We start from the raw sequence: 21788 nt of genomic DNA, 5'->3' as shown, positions 1-21788 counted from the left end.
CAGGAATTCTTTTTCTTAATTTTATTTTTCTTATTTTTTGTACTTTTTTCCAACAAAACAATTGAGCTAATTTGTGACATTCTGTCCAATCTCGCAATATCTAGACGTAGAAAAAAAATTATATTCTATACTGCATGCACCACGCAGCGTTGCACGTCGCCAATCATAGCTGGTTCTTTTTGTAGGCTCCATTCATTAAGCACCCAATGTTGTTGAGGTAGCATTAAACCAATGATGGTTGGGGGTTGGGAAAGCTTGTCCTCCCATAATTGGGTACCCAAATTAGGTCAACCCGAAAAACCAAATCGACCAGCTGTAAGTCTGCATACTGAGTCCAAACTAGGTCTAAATCATGTCTGCTGCAGCTTGGGCCTACGTGCACCCAACCAGGTGTCATGGCCAAAGCACATGTACTTGCAAGATGAGAAAAGCAAGCAAAGGTAAGAATTATAAATTATCTCAGATCGTAATAATAAATCATGATAATCTTGTGATTTTACCTAGCACATGAGATTAAGAATTCTTAATTTGATCTAAGAGATCTCTAAAGGGTTTTAGGGAAGAGAACTTGCTGAGACAAGGCCCCCCACTTTTTTTTTTTTTTTTTTTTTTTACTGTAGACATGTCTAGCCCACGATAGACCATTCTTGTCCAAGAGTCTGCAAACATCGATAGACCATCCTCATCCAAAAGTCTACAGACATCGCGGAGCAGCGGGCTGGAACTTGCCATCCCTTTTAAACTTTGTAAATGGTCCAATCTGGCTTGCTAGAAGTAATAGCTAGGCTGGAACTCACTTGGAATGCCGAGGCAAATTGGTTGGCTACGTCCTTTTCTGCACCCAACTTCTCTAATGGGGCTGCAACATTAGATAAGCTAGCTGTCTATGTTTCTTTTTGTCAGAATGTGGCCTTAATAAGAACTATAGTTACGTTTTTTTTTTTTTTTTTTTTTTTTTTTTTTTTTTTTTTTTTTTTTTTTTTTTGGTCAAAACGGCAAATTATATAGCTCTAAAGTGAGTACATCCTGCCAGATCACAATAAAGTAAGGAGTACAGATCAGAAGAAATATCTCCTATAGATGTCCAAAGGAACTCCCCAGAATGCCGTGCGACGAAAGAGGCGACCCAGTCTGCTGCCCTGTTCGCCTCTCGAAACACGTGGGCTACCTGGAAGCCACCAAACTCCTGAGCCAGTCTCCGAATCTCTCTAATGAGGGGATGACCATCCCCATATCTATCCACACCTCGGATCCAATCAACCACCACAGAGGAATCCCTCTCAAGAAGCACCCACTCGGCACCGAGGACTCTCTTCGCAAAAGACAATCCCTCCCATGCAGCTCGAAGCTCAGCCCCAACAACTGAAAGACCCGTCGTGCGCTGACCCCCTGCTGCCACCATCCTACCCCAGGAATCCCTGATCACAAATCCAACCCCTCCAAATCCACCATCCACCAACATACTCCCGTCGAAATTCACTTTGAGATGACCAAGGGGTGGGGGCACCCAAGAGACGAGGTCATCCTCTGACCCTAGCCAGCGAACCTGGGCGCTGTAAAAGCGGGTAAAGTGCCCCAGATGTCCCTAGCCATCTCACTAGTGAATACCGCAGAGGCTGCAATAACCTCCCCATACTGTAATAAAGCTCTGTCAACCACCATCCTCGGTGACATCCTCTGACCCTCAAAAATGCCAGCATTCCTGTCCAACCAGATATGGTAAGCCAGATATGCTCTAAGAATACCCTCCTCACAAAATCTGGAACTCCGCATGGATGCTCTCAATAACATAAATAGGGCCTGAGCCGACTCCACCGACTGGGGCAAGGGAACCGGCGATCTACTCCAAATCTCTCTCGCCCTCGGGCACTGCACAAGAACATGATCAATAGTCTCCTCTGCATCCGCACACACCATGCAACACTCCGTGACCCGTACTCCTCGCCGAACTAGTACACTTCTGGTAGGTAGGCATTCCCATGCCACCTTCCAGATGAACAGCGCCACACGCGGGTGAACCCGCATCCTCCAAATCCATCCTCCCTCTATCTGCCGTCCGGACTCCCTCCTGAACAGGGGAAAAAGATCCCTAGCTCGTACCCGCGTCCGTCCCGACGGCCTCCACACTAGCCTATCTGACTCCTCCCGAAAAAGAACCGGTAAAGCCAGAATCAACTCCGCCAACTGCTCTCTGAAAGTCTCTCGAATCATCCCCTCCCTCCACTGACCCCCAACATGGTCAAATAAGTCACAGACTCTATATCCATCCAATCTCGCCGAGTCCACCAGGGTCGGCAAAAGACTGATCGGCTGCTCAGTCATCCATCTGTCCGCCAGCACATCGATCGACCGTCCATCCCCAATAGACCATGTAATCTCCGGAAGCACCTGCCCAACCCTGGCACACATCTCCCTTCAGACCGGCGAATGGTGCCGTCCTGCCCGTATCCCCGGGACCAGGGCCCCATACTTGGCCCTCATCAATGAGGACCACAAACTGTCAGGCTCTAGCAAGAATCTAGCTGCATGACGTGCCGCTAAAGCCTCCCGCCTCACCATCAGGGACTGCAATCCCAATCCTCCAGCCCTGGTCGGCTGGCACACCACCTCCCATGCAACCAGGTGTATACCGCCTCTGCCACTACTCCCCCCCCAGATGAAGTTCCTAAAGAGCTGCTCAATAGTCCTCAGGACCTTCACTGGGATAAGAGAGTTAGAGAGGAAGTAAATCGGAATCGCCGAGAGTACTGACCGAACCAAAGTGATCCTCCCCATCATCGACAGTGTGAGCCTCTGCCAGCCCTCCAGTCTCTGTCTGATACTAAGCTCCAGAAAGGTAAAGTCCCTACTGCGAAGCCGCTGCCCTGAGAGCGGAATCCCCAAGTATGTCAGTGTGCCCACCTGCTCCCCCACCCCCAGAATCTCCAAAATGGAATGCTTCGCCGGCACTCTCGTCTTCGGACTAAAACATATTGCTGATTTGGACAAATTGACACACTGCCCAGACACTGCACAGTAGTCACGTAGAATCCTGCAGATGACCTGCGCGGCCTGTGGAGTCGATCGGGCCAACAATAAGCAATCATCAGCGAAAAGAATATGAGAGATCGACACCGCCCCCTCTGCCGGCCTATAGACCTCTAACTCCTGTGTGGACACGGCATGTCTAAGAAGTCTGGAGAGCGCATCTGCGCACACAGTGAAGAGCAAAGGAGAAAGAGGGCACCCCTGGCGCAAACCTCCAATAGACTCAAAGAAGCGTGATGGAGTGCCGTTCACCAAGATAGCAAAGGAGGGACACCGAACACAACCCATCACCCAGCTAATCCAAATCTCGGGAAACCCAAACCCCTGCAAAGACTGCTGCAAAAAATCCCATCTCATCCTGTCATAAGCCCGCTCCATGTCGAGCTTAATCCCCATCAAGCTCCTCCTCATCGGAGCCCTACGAAGATCAAACATAAACTCCTGGGCAATAAGCACATTATCTGTAATGCTCCGCCCTCCCAAGAAAGCTCCCTGCTCCAGACTGATCAACCTCGGAAGAATGTCCCTCAATCTGACTGCAAGTATCTTCGTCGTGGCCTTGTACAAAGTCGAGCACAGACTAATAGGCCGAAAATGTTCCGGCTCAGTAGCATCCTGTCGTTTCGGTATCAGTGTGATAAATGTCCTCTGCCAGTCCCTCGACATCGTAGCTGTACTAAAAAACTGCTGTATAGCTTCTGTTACCTCCTGTCCCACAATCGACCAGTACCTCCTGAAGAACACCGGAGGAAATCCATCCGGTCCCGGTACCTTATCCCCTTCAAGAGACCAAACTGTCTCCCTAATCTCCCCCTCTGATACCGGCCTGATCAGTGCTGCGATCTCCTCCTCCGACACCCGGATCTGAGGCATCGGGATATCCACTAGGCTCCCATCCCCTGTCTGCTCTGTCCATCTAGCTCTGAAGAAGCACTCCAAAATTCTCTGAATCGTATCCGGGTCCTCCGTCAGCTGCCCATCCTCACCCCTGATAGCTCTGATCCTATTCTGATGCCTCCTAATCACTGTGGACTGATGAAAGAATCTGGTGTTCCGGTCCCCTTCCTGAATCCACTGAACCCTCGACTTCTGTCTCCAAAAAATCTCCTGCTGTCTAAGGAGCGAATCATGTAGAGCCAAGTGTTGTTCAACATGCTATTATATTGCAGGCTGATCTCTTGCTTATACTTAGTCATGCATTTATGATATGTGGTAGTATAGTTGTGACATTTGTTGGTACCATTTCCCACACATTGGAATAGAAGCATATCACATGTCAATAACACACCTAAGTATGGATGTCGTCAATCCAACGTTGATGCGTTTTACATAGAGGAGGTTAATGGTCTGTGATCAGTTTTCATTACTGTTATGTATGACGGACAGGCTTAAAGATTTGCGAAGTTGATATTACTTAAGCCTACTGGGAAAGATGATTGTAATCCCTTGACATCTATGAATAAGCTTGATGACACTTTCTAAGACTCTTTTTTGCAATAGAAAGTCGTGAACAAAAATTGCGATAAAAAAGAAGCACCTCAAGATTTCTCAAAAAAAAAAAAAAAAAAGTTCCTCACACAATGAGATAGTAGATACGCATATGTTCTTCGTATCTGTCATGAACTAGCATTCTCTTATTAACTATCCAAATGAATCTCAACCTCCACCAAATATAGCTACAATTATAATTTGGACCACCTTTCTTTTGATAAAAAAAGACCACTCGCCAAATATCCCTAATCCCTCGAATCTTAGTAAAGGTATGATTCGTTCAGGTCATTTGGCACAAAATTTAGTAGCTTGATAAATTGATACTCTCTTCAAACATTTTTTAAGATAAGAAAAGATCATTTAATAATTAATAATTTGAGACATGGTTAGTAAATGTCGTCCTTAATGATGCACTTTGGAGAAATATCGCTGTAAATCATGAATGTTATCAGACTAATTCTTACTTTCTGACAGTCGCACACACTACACAAATCAGACTGAATTAAGGAAAAAAAGAAACTGCTGCTATAAGGAACCAAACCTATAGAGACAAAAACAAAATGCCTGCAACAAACACCAAGAATAAGGTGGATATCCATGGCTGCCATTTAGTGTTATTAGGATTATTATTAAGGTTAATTTAGGATGTAATCGATACACTTAAAACTAAAAACCTAAGCCGGCCACTATCTCCTCCCACCAAAAGCCCCTAAACAGGAATAGGAAATAAAAGAATTGCAATTTAGACTTCCTGCGGTTGCTTACAATAGATGCCATTAGTTGCATATTACTTATTTGATTATTAGTCTAAGAAATCAAATGTTGGAAGCTTGCACAATTAAAAACTGCTCTTTGTGCATTCCTCGATGATTACTTATTGAGTGTCTTGCAAGGGTTAGCCTCCTTAACACTGGTCGTTTGAACATGTCATGCGTGCTTCTACCACCAATAAGAAAAAAGACTTGACATACAATGTAAGGCAGCGTGAACACGGAAGCAAGCAGGCATTGGTACAGATGGCCAACCGCAACCGTGGTCATTTACTTATCGAGCAATCTATGCTGAAAACGGATGACCAACGTTTTGTATAAACTAACTACAGACAACTTGTTTCAGTTAATCTCGGGATAAATCTCGACAAGAAAATGTAGTCTGAGAGAATTTTACAAAAGTTCGCTTTTACGTTTTGAACGCTTCAGATCTTATGGGATCTAACATTGGTCTATTTGGTTGCTAAATTTATCACTTTGGTTTGTAGGCTTGGGCGCAAGACTTGGCCAAACTCTTTTCTTTTTTAAAATTTTTTTTGGGTCTAACTCCTTTGAGGCTAGAATCATTCACGATAAATAATTTAAACACTGCTTTAGAATCAAGCTATGGCTGCCAAAAAGTGAGCCAAATCTTGCTTTGGTGGATTTAGAAGGCAAATTCCTGCTGAATGGGAATTAAAACCATTGGAAACTCTCAAGAGAGATATGTTCCACTTCTCAAGCCTAAACCTCCTTCCAACCAAACAGGGGTGCTAATTCTGAAACTGCGCCTGAGGCCATGCTTATTTTTGCAAGCCATCTGATTCGATTCAACGATACCAAGTTTAAGTATGAGGCTTGAGCTCGTTTTGATTTTTTTAATTGGAGGAGATGCACCACTTATCGAGCCAAGCTCGAGTCTTCCATGATTGTCAGTCATTCGCAATCCCTGTAGCGTTCAATAAAGTTTAATTCCTGTTCCAATGTGTGATTTGATGAAAAAAAGGCAGAGTTCAACAGCAATTCCTGCGCCTTCAGCATCAATTTAACTAGGTCACAGAGCAGAAGGCAAGAGTTTTAGAGATCCCACTTCGTCGAGCTCGCGACTCTTAGAACCCGACTTATCAGTTATGAGGGCATCCTTTTAACTTGATTGGAGAGTTGCTTGGTCATCTAAAGGAGTACATTACGCTTGTCCCTGTGATCGCTTTCTGAGTGTTACCCTGAGGGACATTCCGTAGAGTAGAGACTAGCATTTCAAACCACTCAACCATGGCCATTCAAGAACAGGAGACCTCAAAGTCCAACCCTGACGACAAATAAACCATTGGGCTGCTGCAGCTCATGCGGCTATATATGCGAAACATGAGCACCAGTTATCTGAAAACCATGGTGCATACTATTTGTGCGGGTTTGTTGTGACATTGGGAGTGCTGATCTCACTTTTTAGAAGTCACGAATGCTATATAATTTGACATTAGAGTAGATCCATAGGCTTACAAGCAAGAGAGTTAAAAATAGCCTCAATTAGATACAGGAACCAACAAGAAACTAGAAAAACTTCGATATAGGTTAGAGTCAAAGGATCGAGAAGGGGAAAACCTATGGCATATGAAAAGATATGAAAAGAAACAGCAAGAAGAGATCTTATTTTATAGGCTTCACTCTTGGAACTTAAAGCGATGAGCCTAAAGCTAAGCTGCATACATGGTCATTCAAGTATTGCATTTGCCAATATCATACAGTTGCTGATGTCGCAAAGTGTTAGAACCAAACATTCAAAAAGCTCCGCTAGTCATAATGCTGTTAAACATTGGTTTATAAAGGAAAAAATGAAATCATTTACTGAACAAGTAGCAGCAGTGCACCTAGTACATTATTATATAACTGGCTTAGAGAAGCTTTCAATAATTATCAAGATGCTTGTATATAGATGGAATTGCTCGATAATGTCAACTTCGACTTCTGAGCAGGCTGACAAGAAGACCCTTTGCTTTCTGCCAAAGTTTCTATATAATGTCATCAGGCTCTTCTTGTATTTTGACTCGAGAGGCAAGGAAACACTCTCTTAACCCCCAGCTGGAAATACATTTCAGGCAACAATGAAGAAGCATTCTTGGCATTTTGGCTACGACCCTTGAGATTTTCTTCTGATCTTTATTAGGAAGGCGACTACAAACTGGAAGCAAGATCATCAAAGGTAGCAACACGAGCCAGAAAGGTCCTCTCAGGTAAAACATCGGAGAACTGTAGGAGAGAAAGCAGCAGAAGAAACAGGTCAAGAAGTTTGATTTTGAGCTGGCTTGACAGAAATTCATGTCCATGATGGGTATCTACAGTAGCGCTGAATAAAATTTCACAACAAAGTCCTTGAGTTTGGGTAGTCACTAAATATGATGGAATGCCAGCACTGAATACAAACATATATATTAACAGGTCAAGCAGAAAAGAAACAATTCCTGCAACTTGCTGAATAAAATAGCCTTCGTTACCTAGTAATTCCACGGTAAGAGTGCTCCATACTATTCTTTCAGTGCTCCAAGCTGGCTCAGAGCTAACTGTATGTCATTGGTGCTGCAGCCCTCAGTTTGGACAACATTAGGGCTGTCAAATGCTACGGCATCTCGTAGGGGATAGCTTCTAGCCGCATGAAGCTGACTTGGAGCAAGGTTAGATGCACCTCTCAGTATGATGGTTTTATGTACACCTCCAAGTAATCCTTCATAATCTGTGTCACCACTCTCACCAACAAATACCACCATATTTGACAGCTCCGTACCCCACCGAACATATAAATACCTGGGAATAAAAGCAGTCTTGCAGATAAATTCGAAAGTGTTTCATAAATTTAGTTGTGCCAGAGAGAAATGTGCAGAGCAGAGAATATGGACAAAGAAAGCTATATAACAAGCCAAAAAAAGTCTTCACCTGGTACTGATCAACAGAATTTGTAGAATATTAACTACAGATCAACAGCTTATAGTAGTCCTATGCAGGCACGTGAAAGACAGATCTGCATGCACTCCATTCTTCTTGGGTAGAAATAAAGGACCAGTAAAATTGCAATAATATATAAATACATTTTTTCCCAATGCTTTATTGCTAATAAATTTCTTACATGCTTCCCTATCAACTATATGCACATCTATGCACAAAAAAAATTCATCCACATCAATGACATTTTCTGTAACATGTTAGCATCATCAAATGCGACCAAATGAACCAAGCTACTCATGAACAGCTCAGGCTTGGCACAGTAACAGGCTTGATTGTGCTTGTTCTATGAGGAAACACGCCAAGTTCAAACATAAATAGAAGATCTGGATGGGCTCATTAACAAGCTCACAGTTCACGAATAGCCAAGCTTTTTAACAGCCATCATCAAATTTAGCTTGAGCTCAAATTAGCCCTTTCCATAATGAGCAGCCGAGACAGAGCAATTTAGTACTTGGATCCACTTGGCTTGTTTGCACACTGGTTAACAGTGGTTCAGTACATCTAAAAAATTTTTTATGACACTTATTACACATAAGATTCTTTAAAAGTTCAGATAAAGAGCATGGTGTTTTCCCAAGAAACAAATAAAGATATTTCATTCAACAGAAAATTAAAAAAAAAAAAAAACTGTTAAAATTTCATTGATACCTTAGTGCCTGGGATCTAGAAGCCAGAACAGGAATGACATGCAACTTGGTACCATCATGACTATATAGGACATGACAATGGAGTGCTTGAATTCTCATCAACTTCCTAAGCTCCTTCACAGGAGGAACCTGTGAAAAATTAAAAGATACCAGTGTTATACACTAAATAATAATATTACAAGTTTATTCTGCTAAAAGATCTGCGTCAATTTTTCTCAGAAAGAACTCTAGTATGCAAATAACAGACTTACCAGTGCTGGGTTTTTCACTTGAAATGCATGACAGAAGGTAGATGAACGTTGTTCATCTTCAATGACAATTTGTTCCTCACTCTCTCCCTTTTTCTCAACAATTGAAGCAGCCCAACGAACTAAAGTCTTTCTCAGTCCTTCTCCACCCCAGCGATACTCAATCTGTGAATGATAATCTTCATCAATTGCAAAAGGAAGCTCGGAAGAGCTAAGAATTTCGTCAGAATTTGATAATGAGTAATAGAGATCACTGCCGCTATTGCATATAAAAGCATCAAAATCAGTAGCAGGGATGCCTCCGGAGGTGAGAATAGAGTGTATTTCAGATATTGTCAGCGATGTTGACAATAAGAACCCAACAGAACTTGACATCCCATCCTTATATGCGGCCTCAAATACACTCTTAATAATCTCAAGAAGATCTGCATGAGTAACAGAATCCACGGCAATAACAAAAATTTGTTTTCTCCTCCTCAACAGTGGTAGCTTACTAGAGTTTTCACTGGATGTGTCCTTATGATTGGTTCTTATGACACTCTTTGACAGTTTTGATACAAGACGTTCCAGTTTACTGTTTTCATTAACAGAACCCTCTTCAGATTCTAGGGTGCCATTATCTTCAGCCTTTTCACCATTTAAAGATAGCTTTAAGTTCAAAGATATATCTTGAATATCCCTCAAAGAATCGCCCGGTGAGTCCGATTCTGAATTTTCAAACCCATCTTTACTCCTTTTCCATTGAGGATGTCTTGCCCTGAAAGTAGCTAACCGTGATAAGTAGGTCTTGCAATGCTCCGGCCAAGAAAATAGGTGAATATTTTTCAACCCATTCTGCCGACATCGTGCCCAAAGCTGTTTATCAGAAACAAGCTTATAAAGTGCATCAGCAATAGCTTGCTGATCATGGGGATCAACAAGGAGACCATTGTCGAGAACCTGAAGCAAAATTCAGTATAAATGTTTAGGTAAAGAACTAAATTATGTTTCACCAAATGTAAGAGAACAGATGCTAAAATTTTGTGCATAAAAAAAAAGGAAAAAAGTCATGGACCAACCCGATGTATATCAACAGGACCTCCATTTTTTGTAGCCACAATAGGAAGACCATAAGCTGCAGCCTGGTCCAGCAAAGAATGTAGATATGCTGTTAAATGAAATTCATTTATATATTAAAATAATAGAAGAGATCAAATTGTAACCTCTATCAAGGTGAGGCCAAATGGTTCAATGAAAGCGGGATTGATGAAAACACCCTGCAGAAAAAAAAGCCTGTCAGGTCAATGAAACTATATGGTGTGTAGCACGATTGAAGAAACCTAGCTTGGTAATAAGAGTAATAAGGATTTATAGTGAATAAGCCAAGGTTTGCAATCTTGGTGCTAGACCTTATACCGGTACCATGTTGGTATAGTATTGGTATGTTTGGTACAGAGGTCGGTTTAGTATGCAGATACTCAGTACATCCCTTATACCAAGTATAGATTGAGTACAGGTACGGTATGGTACAGCTGGTCCTGAGTAGTACATATTGATACTGCGAACCTTAGAAAGAGCATATGCTCACCTAGAAAGGAGGGGACATATTATGAATGTTGTTAGCATTCTAAAGGACTTGCATTCATTTCTGACATGAGTCATATGTAACCAGAATGCCCTTATTCCCAACCAGATGCCAGTTGGTTCAAGGTAAGGCTTAGGTTCTAAGCCATCATAATAACCTTACAATATATCACATACTCAGCTTCAACTTAAGTGAACACCATTGCAGTGAGTGAGATTGCATGATTGTTAGCTTTCAGAACTACATGGGTTTACAAGTTTTCATTGTTTTCTTCTTTTGTTTTGCATGATATCCCAACCAATGTTACGCTTTGAGACAACAATCTACAACTCCATCACGACAATCAAAAGATGCTCCATGACTCTTAAGTTGATTTAGGCAACAACAATCAGTTATTAATAAGGACTTCTAGAGCACTTACATGGAAAGCACTATTTGCATTATCCAAACTAAGTTACAAATGGAAATATATTGCATAATTCTAAAGAATAAAACAAGAAAAATAAGAAATGATTTTAGTATAGATCTTGCACAAACATAAAAAGCAAAACAAAAAAAAGATGACATGTTGCATATAATTGGTCAACATTAGGGCAGTCTTACACAGTATAATGCCTCACAAGTTTAAGCATGAAGAGCATGAGTCTTCAAAATTTAAGAATATGTCTAGTTCAGGAACCTAGAACCATTCTATATGGTAGGCACTTCCTATGTGCATTGATTATATGTTTATTTCAGGTCTGGCTAGAAGATAATGCCATATCAGAGGACCAGTTGGTAGAGAAGGGCAAATTTCTTCAATTTTCTCTCCCTCTGTCTCCCATAAAATAGCAATGTCTCTCCCTCTTTTTTCTTTTTATGTGATCCAGAAGGATCTGTCGAACTCGATATGGACCACTTTGGCCTATTCAAGAGGATCACTAGACCTGATGTAGATTACTTTGGCCACTACAAGTATTTAAGAGGATCACCAAACTTAATGTGGAATATTTTGGCCACTACAAATATTCAGGAGGATCACCAGACTTGACGTGGACTACTTTGACCATTATAGATATTCAAGAAGATCATTTGACTCGATGTGGACTACTTTAACCACTACGAGTAGAGCTGGACAGGGTCCAGGAGCAAGATCTGTCACATTGAGAAGTCGAGTTGCAGGCCAAACTTTCAGAGGCCATAACTTAGTCATATGACGTCCGATTAAGATAATCTTTTTTTTTTAAATAGGACAGTTCTTTGAGATCTACGATATGACGCCATGTCCTGTAGGAGATGGCGCCCCTAGCGATTGAGCCCAAATTCCATTGTCTAGGGCTGAAACGAGTTAGTCAAACTGAAAATTTTTTTTTTAGGTAAGACTTTGACCGGGTGTAGCTTTCTATCCAAAAAGAATCAGACAGAGTGATAGAAGGTAGGGTTGATATAGAAGTCGAGATCTACCTTTTTAAGAGTTGTAGCTTTTTTTAGAAGATTTCTACTAATGATGCCTATTTTAGAAAAGAGAGTTCTACTAGGATTAAGAAGAGAAATCCGGCCTAAATTGTGTAAGGGTGGACCTCACCATTATAAATAGAGGCTATGTACCTTAATTTTTATCATCATCAATGAAAGAAAAAAAACTTAAACCCTACTTTCGTAATACTTCTATCTTCATCCAGTAATTTTTGAAAGATTCAAGTTGAGCGAGTTAAAGAAAATCTTCCTTCTCCCCGATCGAATCCTTATTCTCCTTACATCCGATAAAAATGAAAATTAATAGCTTATAGTTATACAATCATTCAAGACTTAATCAAATGAAACATTCCAGGCTTTCAATAATACCTCCTATGGGCTGTGATGGCAACCCCACATTATTTCTCAATAGACAATTAGACACTGATGCATGCAGCTGCACAAAAACATATTGCCTCACACACCCAAGATAAAAAAAATTAGAGGTGACACAGCCTGCATCAATTCATGCAGTCTCCCTCCTTCCCTCCCTCCCTCTCTCTCACACACACAATGAGAAGCTTACTTGTCAAAGGACCGCTAAATTTTGATTATTGACTGACATAAGAAGCATACCTTCGTCTTCGCTGCCAAACGATAAATGTCAGGGACTTCAGATTGCTTGTGATGCTTAGGATATGCCACTTGTCCGTATAGATCATATTTGTCAATTAATTTGAGTGCTGAAGTCAGAACAACAGCATTTGTACTTAACATTTCATCAATAGCATCACGATTACCCATTATCAATGTCTGCAAAATATAAATTTACAAAAATATCAGAAAGCAACTAAAAATCAAAATATGAAATTATTTGTAACTTCTATGGACAAATCATCATAATAGATAAACCGACAAAATTAGGCTAATTACACAACTCTAGCTAAAATAAATAGCTATACTAAGAGCTTTAGCTTCCACTTACAAGGTTTGCGAGTTCCCTCAATGGGCGGCATTCACCAAAAGCCTTCACGAGTGTTGTGATGTTCTTCTTAGGGTCTGGTCGAGCAAGAGCAAGGATCATAGGTTTGCGAGGGTTGGTAAAGAACCGCATTATCTGCCAAAGGTAAAGAACACCAAGCTGAAAAGTAGCTAGCAAAAGCAAACCAGAGTAAATTGAATTTTTTATCCCTGGGGAGGGGATGGTGGCTTAAATAACTTAAATTAGAGAGTAATATTTCTGTCACTGTTATGATAGAAAGAAGATGCATTAAATTAGTTTCATGATCAAGGACTCTGAAGTAAATTTCTGGACCTCAGACCAAATCGGTGGATCTGGAGATGCTGAATTATCCTCATTTCCTTCAACTTCACCATCCATATCACCATCATGTACAATAATATGATTGAACTCCATTCCAGGAGGAATTATCTGCAAAAGAGCAAACAGATTATTTATTGGAACTAAACAACAAATGACCTACAATTTAACAGTCAAATCAAATGCATAAAGTGAAAACTTACAAAATAAATACATTTAGAAACTTCTAAAAGAGAGACGAACTAAGAAATGTAATATACTTACAACCATACGAGGCATATAACGGCCATGACAACTCACACCACGCTTAATTCTAGCTCTCAGTTTGCGCTCAACAATCACATCAAAACCATCATACAATTGCCACTGCTGTTCGATCTCTTGTCTAGTGCTTGTGATAACAATCTCAGAGGCATCAAGAGCTAGTTCCTCAGCCTCAATCCTACGCATTATTTTGTATGTCGCATTAATTTCTTCCCTTGTTTGTCGCCCTTGTTTCAGAAGTTGTTCTAACTTGTCTCTCCCAAGAGAGTGTCCAGTGAATAACATAGGGACATTTAATGCCCCAGACAACAGGGCAGCAGAGTCGCCTGCATCAGCATAATGTCCGTGAATAACAACAGGCCATACTGGCTGTCTACCACAAATTTGTTCTCCTAGAACTTTGGACATCTGCATAATGTGGACAAGTGCACCATCAACAAATTCTTGAATATGTGGCCAAAGAAGTTCTTTAGGAATATATTTATCTTTTGGTCCAAAAGGAATGCGGATGATATAAGCGCCACCACTCTCTCCTATTTCATGTATAAAATTTTCAGAGTTTCTTGGAGACAGCATCTCTGTTGGTTCTCCATAACTCCAATCAACATCTGGTGCTGATATTTGCCTGGTCAGCAAATCAACCCGATAAACTCCAGGCATCGACCCTAAAGCCCTTGCAAGTTCTACAACATATTTGACCTAACATAATACAAAAAACATCAGGTCATTTCAAAAGTTTACAGCACCCACTAAATTTTAAATACCACAGCAAAGGAAACAGTATCAACAGGTCTTCCTATCTAAAAGGGGAGAGATTATAAATTTTCTTTTTATGTAATGGATCTCGGAAGGACAATCATTATGGATTTCAAGGTAAATATCATGGCTGAGCTACCTGACCACCAGTATCAGAATCGCGACCAAGCTCCATATTTTCACCACGTATCAGACCATGAATGCTGCATGAAGAGAAAATAATATCTGTTAGAAACAAGAACGTGTGTGAAGAATCGACACAAGCCAAAGGTATTATCTTTTTTTTTTTTTTTAAATACCCATTGCATATTTCAGTTCCTTGATAATATTTACAAATTTGAGGACACGGAATCAAATCCAGGTTACACATCTAAAGATTATTATAATGTTGATGATGACAATGATGATGTGATCATATTGTTGCTGTTACTATTATTATCAATAAATTAATTGATGCTTCTCCTTCAATATTTTCTCAAATAATTTCAAGTTTTAACTGCTGGACCTCTGGTAAAATATGTATTGAAAGAAGATTGCCCTTTCTTCTGAAAGTACCAGGTCATATTATGTTACGTGTCTGTGCATGTGCATACGGACAAACACATATAAATATACCCACACAAGCATTTACCTATGGAATAAAGAAGCCAACTCAAGCATAAATATCATATCAAAACTAATTATGAAGTACCTAAATTTTTTGTTACACATACTCCCCACATCATATTGATTGTTGACCCCATCCCATCTGATACTAAGCTAAAAATCTCTAAAGAGATGCACAAAAGAAAAACTATTATCTATATCCGAACCAGCTGGTTCGGAGTGTACCGAATGAAACCAGTGTAAAACTAGGTCAGTTTTTCTGATTCAGTATGGGAATCGATGCGAATCAGTCTGAACGGAGTAGAATTGCCTAGTACCGACCTATGCTGCCTGGTTTTTGAGCAATACCGTAAAAAAAATGGGCTGAAAGCTGTCTCAGTATAGGATGCATACCGTACCATACTCATCTAGCAATGAGATTGTGGACCTTGATCTACATGATTCATAAAAATCTACAAGTACCCTTTTCCTCATCATTTAAGTAAAGAAGTTCTACTCCTTGAGAACTACTTAATCTGATCCTCCCACTTCCACACCATCACCTTCCTTTAAAGCATTTATTGGTACTATCTATTTCTTACATTCATCAAATGGTAAGAACAAAAGAGGGGTCAATAAAACAGGCAAAAAGCAAAATCAAGTTTTCTTTTAAAAAGTCTCCAAAAATTAAATTGTGAGAACTGCAGCTTTCAGACAACCCTATATAAATTTCTATTTTTTTCGAATGTTATGTACACTAAAGAAATTTTGTCAGTTTCATGTTTAGTTCTGCCACTTAAAGGCTAAAATCCAGGTATACTAGAAAATGCTAAGTGTCAAAAAAGAACCCATATCATTTTTGCTGCCAATATAGTTCGCAAATGCATCGTATAAACATGCAAATATAACTTCTTTAAGTTGAGTTCCATGCCTTATCAATACTATATAAAGTCTTCTTTCTTTAAGCTGATTCGTCCATGCCTCCATAGCATCAACAGAACTGATCCTAGGAATTCTGCCTCTTGTGCTATCACCATGAGCAGATAGATCGCTAACTACATCTCCTTTTTCCCCTTCAGATAAGTCTTCAGACATATCAGCAGTCACATCTTTGCGCCCTCTTTCACGTTCGAGACGGTGTTTAGACATGCGGAGGGCCTCCTCTCCCTCTATCTGCATTAGGCGACCAAAATGGAACATAGTAAGCAACAAATTTACAATTAACAAGCATGTCTTCTCAGCATAGAAAACACAGATTCACAAGTTTAGGTTGATATATACTTTTAATTTACCTAAAGTATACCACCTTTAGTAACACAAAGTCATGAATATGGCAAAGCATTCCATCAACATGTTCCTAATTTTTTCCTTTGCAATTCTCAGTACATAACAGACAGTTGACACATTAATTCATTAATTTATTGTTGCCATATTCTGTGATATTCTTTTACATGGTGAAAGTTGCTGCTAAAGGAGCATCCTTCTGGGAAAGAAAAAAGAAATGAATTTAAATTATCAATAAGAAAAAAGAAGAAACACACTATGATGAAATACTTTAATGATCAGTCCGCTAATTTCTTGTAGTTTAGCATTTAACTCTGACCTTGTCTTACCACTGACACCATAACATATCATGATATCTCCTCGACTGGTTTATCTATAGCAAGTGTAAAGACAAATTTTCTTGGTACTCACACTTGGCATAGATCCACTGCCAAAAGAAATTCAAATATCCAAGTATTAAGAAGTCTGAATACACCCAATTTCCTATGTGACATATGAAGACTGCACACTGAAGACAACTCACTAAGATCATCTTAACATAATCTATACTAACATCTTGCTTCAAATTAACTAGAAAAATGAAGGAGAAATGTAGAATGCACATGCTCCACATAAAGATGATTTGTCAAATTAAAGATCTAATTAGATAGTACCATTTTAGCATCTACTTTGTACTCTCTCAGGAAAGTTGGCTAACAAAATTGACTCTTGTACGAGTCATGATTAAGGTTGCTTAGTCCAGTTGAATAAAAGGTGGAAGACAGAATAAAGGAATTTTTTCAATGAAATCTCTATTCTTGTAATTGTTTTCTTGAATTGTTTTGAACGCCAGTGCAATAGCTAGACTACTAATACAACATGTTTCTCTTATGTCAACATTGCCATGCTGTATTAACAACATAGCCATAACCATCCAGGTTTTTCCCAACTAGTTGCAGTTGTCTTTATGGTCCAGCACTGACAACAACATCAAAACAAACCACCTTTGAATTTCAATGTCTACGCACCAGCTAAAAATGTGGCAATACTTCCCACTAGTGAGAGAGAGAGAGATCACATAATCACTGTCTATACTAATAACAAAGTAATAAGACAGAAATTTTTTGCCTCGTACGCTTCCAAGCACCCATGCAAACATCGAAGCACAGATGCCACCTAAACAAATATCCCGCCTCTTGGAGAAAAAGGTTTTTTAGATTGGATCACCAACTTCCTTTAGAGCCGGGCGATCAAAGAGACCATGCGAGTCTTCATAAAACCATCAGAAACTCACACTACAAAAATCAATTGATATATCGAACACAAAAATAGACCGACAAAACCAACATCAACCAAACAGATAATCCAAGTCTCGATCTAACCCCCGGAACAAAAAATTAGAAACAACGCATAAAAACATAGAATTTATCCAACATAAAGATAAATCAACTCAAAAACGGAATCATTTTTAATCCCAGAGCAGAACAAAAATAAGACACCTGCTTCTTCTTTCGAGCCAGATTCCAAATCCTCCAGCACATGTTCTCCAGCCTCGTGTTCCTCTCCTGAGGACTCCTCATCGCCGCCGCCTACCCAGACGAAAAAACAAACAAAAAAAAAGATTAAAGAAAACAGAGGAAAAGAAAACAAGATCACTTCCCAAATCTAATAAAAATTTTCGATCAAGAAGATTATAAAAAAAACCCAAAACCCAATAGATTATTAGAATCAGAAGCAGTACCCGAACCCATGTCTTGTAGAGATCGGTCTCGTCGAAGCCAGTGATGACTTCCTCGACGAAGTAGCGAGTGGGGCTGAAGCTGCCCCTCTCCCTCAGCAGCAGCGACGACTTGGACGCGTCGATCGCCGGCCCCGCGTCCAGAATCGCCTCCAGATAGCTATTGATCCAGTCGTTCCCCGGCATTACCGTCTTCGCCCGATGAACCCACAGGAAGAAGAAATGAAGCAGAAGAGACGAGAAAACGAAGGTTTTCTTTTTATTTTTACGGCTTCTGATGAGAGAATATTTATAGTGGCGGGGCGGTGGACAGAGACCGCGCTCGAAGACGGCATGCGCTGGGGTTGCGGGATGCAAGGGATCGCGGCAGACTCGCGAAGGCCGTCACGCTCGATTACCTGTCACTATTAAGGATTTCGGCCCCTAAATTTTCGGAAATAACGAAATCTCCTTGGCGAAAGAAGGCGCGTGGGGCGGAGAGTGTAAAGAGAAATATCGGGAGGATAAAGGCCTTAACTTGATGTCCCGATTAATCCTCCTATATTTGGACAGGGCACGCGGCATGACGCCTCGTTGTTTTTGTTTTCATTTTTTTTTATTTTATTTTTTGTTTCAGCTGATATTTCATATAATACGAGTGCGGATACATCCAATAAATAACACGCTCTTGTTCGAACCTCAAAATAAATGGACGCAAACATTTATATTTCCCGCTTTCCCATGCTCATGATGATATTTGAACTGTCATGAAATATTTGTATGATAGCCCAACTTGCATGGCAATCCCATGTTTTTTACCGCTGAATCTTGGTTCAGGTGGTACGACCATTGCTAGTTATGGCAAGAAACTAGGTTCGATTTCAACCTAAATGGGTCTTGGGATGGAATAAATATAGGATAAAGGATGGGGAATAGGCTAACCTACATTCTAAGGATTTTCATCTTAATCTCTGAGTGATACGCTTAAAAAGTCCGACATTGGGGCATGGATGATATCATGCATTTGAAGCTCGTAAAATGTGTTCGAAAATTTATGAAGTATGATGATGTGTATTGTTAATTATCGAACATAAGTGATGCAACATTCATGATATAGAAGCTATAACAACTAGGTCGGGTTGGTTTTGTTTTACCCATGCCCTTTCGTTATACATACTCAATGGAGTTGATTAGGGAGGAGGGTGATGATCCATCTGAGCTACATAAAATGGTCATGGCATGTGACATGGCAATGGTGATAGGTGTTAGCGTCCAAACATAACTATGTTGGCGACCTTAAAAACACATTTTGTTACCATGCAACTGCCATATTCTGAACATTCTATTGTCACGCCCCAGATCTGGAGCATGACATAACCGTACTACCGAGGGATACAACTCATGATAATATGAAGCTAAACATTTCATTTAGCTTCCAAATTTATCTCAAACAAAATAAAATAAATAGAAATCTAATTTCATTATCCATTAAATGCAACCATTATTAGTTCAGAATTTCTAAATCCAAACATAAATACCAAATCCATAATTCTCAAAATTTAAGAAATTACTAAGCTACAAATTCATCACCAACTGAAGAACTAAAGTTCTGCTATATAGATCGCCAAGTTTGCTAGCACGAACTCCAAGCCTGGATCATCCCTCGTTCCTACTGATCCTGTTCGTCTGGAGAGAAAAATAATAATAGAGATTCATGAGCGACATGGCTCAGTAAATAAACCTTTCATTACCTTACCGGATCAAGCGTAAGGTTTTGCATAATCAATACATCATAATATGAAAATAATAATTATTGCAAGACAGAATATTTCATAATGTCAATATAATAAAGTAAGTCATAAAGTCATTTATTTACCATTTAACCATATCATTGATCAAATTACTTTTCTTAGACTAAACATTAAGATCACTATTATACCAGTGACAGAGCCGTAATCGACAAACACCAACTACTATTATCAATTGGTAGGGTCATATGTCGACTACTATTATTCGCTGGCAGGGTTATATGCCGACTACTACTATCCATTCGCAGGATCGTATGCCGTATCTGCTAGTAGGGTCATATGCTGTCACGACCCCTGCCCCGTTTCCGGCGGGCCGCCGCGACGGTCCTAGGGTGCGGGTAGGCATAAGGCCACCAGCCACCACGTAGAACCTTACTACCTATCAATCATCAAAAAATTCTGAAAATTTTGGCATGATGCATACACAAAATGATCACTTTTTCTATGGTGACCTGTCAGGATTATCTCATTACATACAACAACGCTACCTGTCAGAGCAGCAATCACATAACCTGTCACATAACGAACCTGGACAATATATATCAATACATCATCACAAGCATATAACTCAACTGTATAAAAATCTGGTTTCCATTCCATCCATGGTCAAACCCATATCCACAACAGGATCTATGACTGTAACTATACACTAAATACAACAGAAGGTTTATAATACACCAAAAGGGGATAAACCTCTATCTACATTATACTATACTATGGAGCGGCACAGCTAGCAGGCAACTACTAATTCTGCTCCTCTCTATACAATACCTGCCCTGCAATCAAAAATATCAAACTGGGGAGTGAGTATATGAATACTCAGTGAGTGGAGTAGAGAGTACTATGCACATGAGACAAGATATAATCATGGCTCGAGGTGAAATCTCAAGAGCAATAACAAGATGAACATGATCTCAACATAAAGAATATGGAGTAAATCATCGATATCACCACAATCAATATCAACTCATCTGAAGCATATATGGAATAATCAAGTAAACATATATGCTATTCATGAATATGCTCAACAGATCATAATGCTAGAACATACAAATCAGGTGTCAATATGCTGAAATCATCACTAGACAGCTGTCGGGAGGTGGGTTTTACGCCCCAGGCGAACCAGCAACAACTCCCTACTGTCACATGCATATGCAGGATAAGACACCATATCGATAATGTAAATGCTAGACAGCTGTCGGAAGGTGGGTTTTACGCCCCAGGTGAACCAGCAACAACTCTCTACTGTCACATGCATATGCAGGATAAGACACCACACTAATCATGTAAATGCCGGCCAGTATCCAGAACAGAAATCCATCTCACATCTACATACTAAACGGCACCTCGCGGGAATTCTACATCCGCGGAAAGCCATACTGCACCTCGCGGGGTCTTACTATGCCCAACGGTAAGCAGAATATAAGTCGTAGGACCGGCCGATCCTACGCCTAGGGCCGTGTCCCCCTAGGAAGGGACTGGGCTCCGCCCACCCAGAAGGCTACTATGTGCACAAAGGCCGATGTTCAACCCCATCGACTATAGGTGTCCTGCAGATACTGCCAAGCCATGCATAAATGTCATAATGCACCCTCCCAATACTCTACTAAAAAGGAGCATAATCAAGACTACCACTCACTCGGCCACGACCCAATTATAACTAACATCAGGGTTGGGAGTGAGGAATCACGGGAGTACAATGCAACTCAATATACCATGAGAAGGGCTCTACAAGGCTTTGAAATAGAGGAAATGAAATCAATCTACAAAAGAAGTCATTTCACAATTCAGATCCAATTTAATTACTCATAAAGGAGTATAATCAAAGCTACCACTCACAAGTCTTTGAAATAGAGGAAATGAAATCAATTTACAAAAGAAATCATTTCACAATTCGGAATCAATTTGATTACTCAT

At 40.3% G+C, this 21788-nt stretch overlaps 1 protein-coding gene across 1 annotated transcript; it reads right to left on the bottom strand.

Moving 5' to 3' along the window:
- Window positions 1-6956: 6956 nt before the first annotated feature.
- On the bottom strand, window positions 6957-18563 carry LOC103711479 (probable sucrose-phosphate synthase 1). The gene is made up of 14 exons (XM_008797624.2): window positions 18088-18563; window positions 17846-17935; window positions 16015-16256; window positions 14638-14701; window positions 13743-14441; window positions 13473-13589; window positions 13143-13274; window positions 12794-12970; window positions 10362-10415; window positions 10218-10280; window positions 9163-10098; window positions 8913-9040; window positions 7760-8066; window positions 6957-7514 (listed from the first exon to the last, which is right to left on the bottom strand). Exons 1-13 carry the CDS (start codon window positions 18268-18270, stop codon window positions 7790-7792), a joined length of 3162 nt encoding a protein of 1053 aa, XP_008795846.1. The 5' UTR covers window positions 18271-18563; the 3' UTR covers window positions 6957-7514; window positions 7760-7789.
- Window positions 18564-21788: the final 3225 nt, after the last annotated feature.

The sequence above is a fragment of the Phoenix dactylifera genome, chromosome 1 (assembly GCF_009389715.1).
Source record: "Phoenix dactylifera cultivar Barhee BC4 chromosome 1, palm_55x_up_171113_PBpolish2nd_filt_p, whole genome shotgun sequence".
NCBI lineage: Eukaryota > Viridiplantae > Streptophyta > Magnoliopsida > Arecales > Arecaceae > Phoenix > Phoenix dactylifera.
This window is presented reverse-complemented; position numbering and strand designations above follow the sequence as displayed.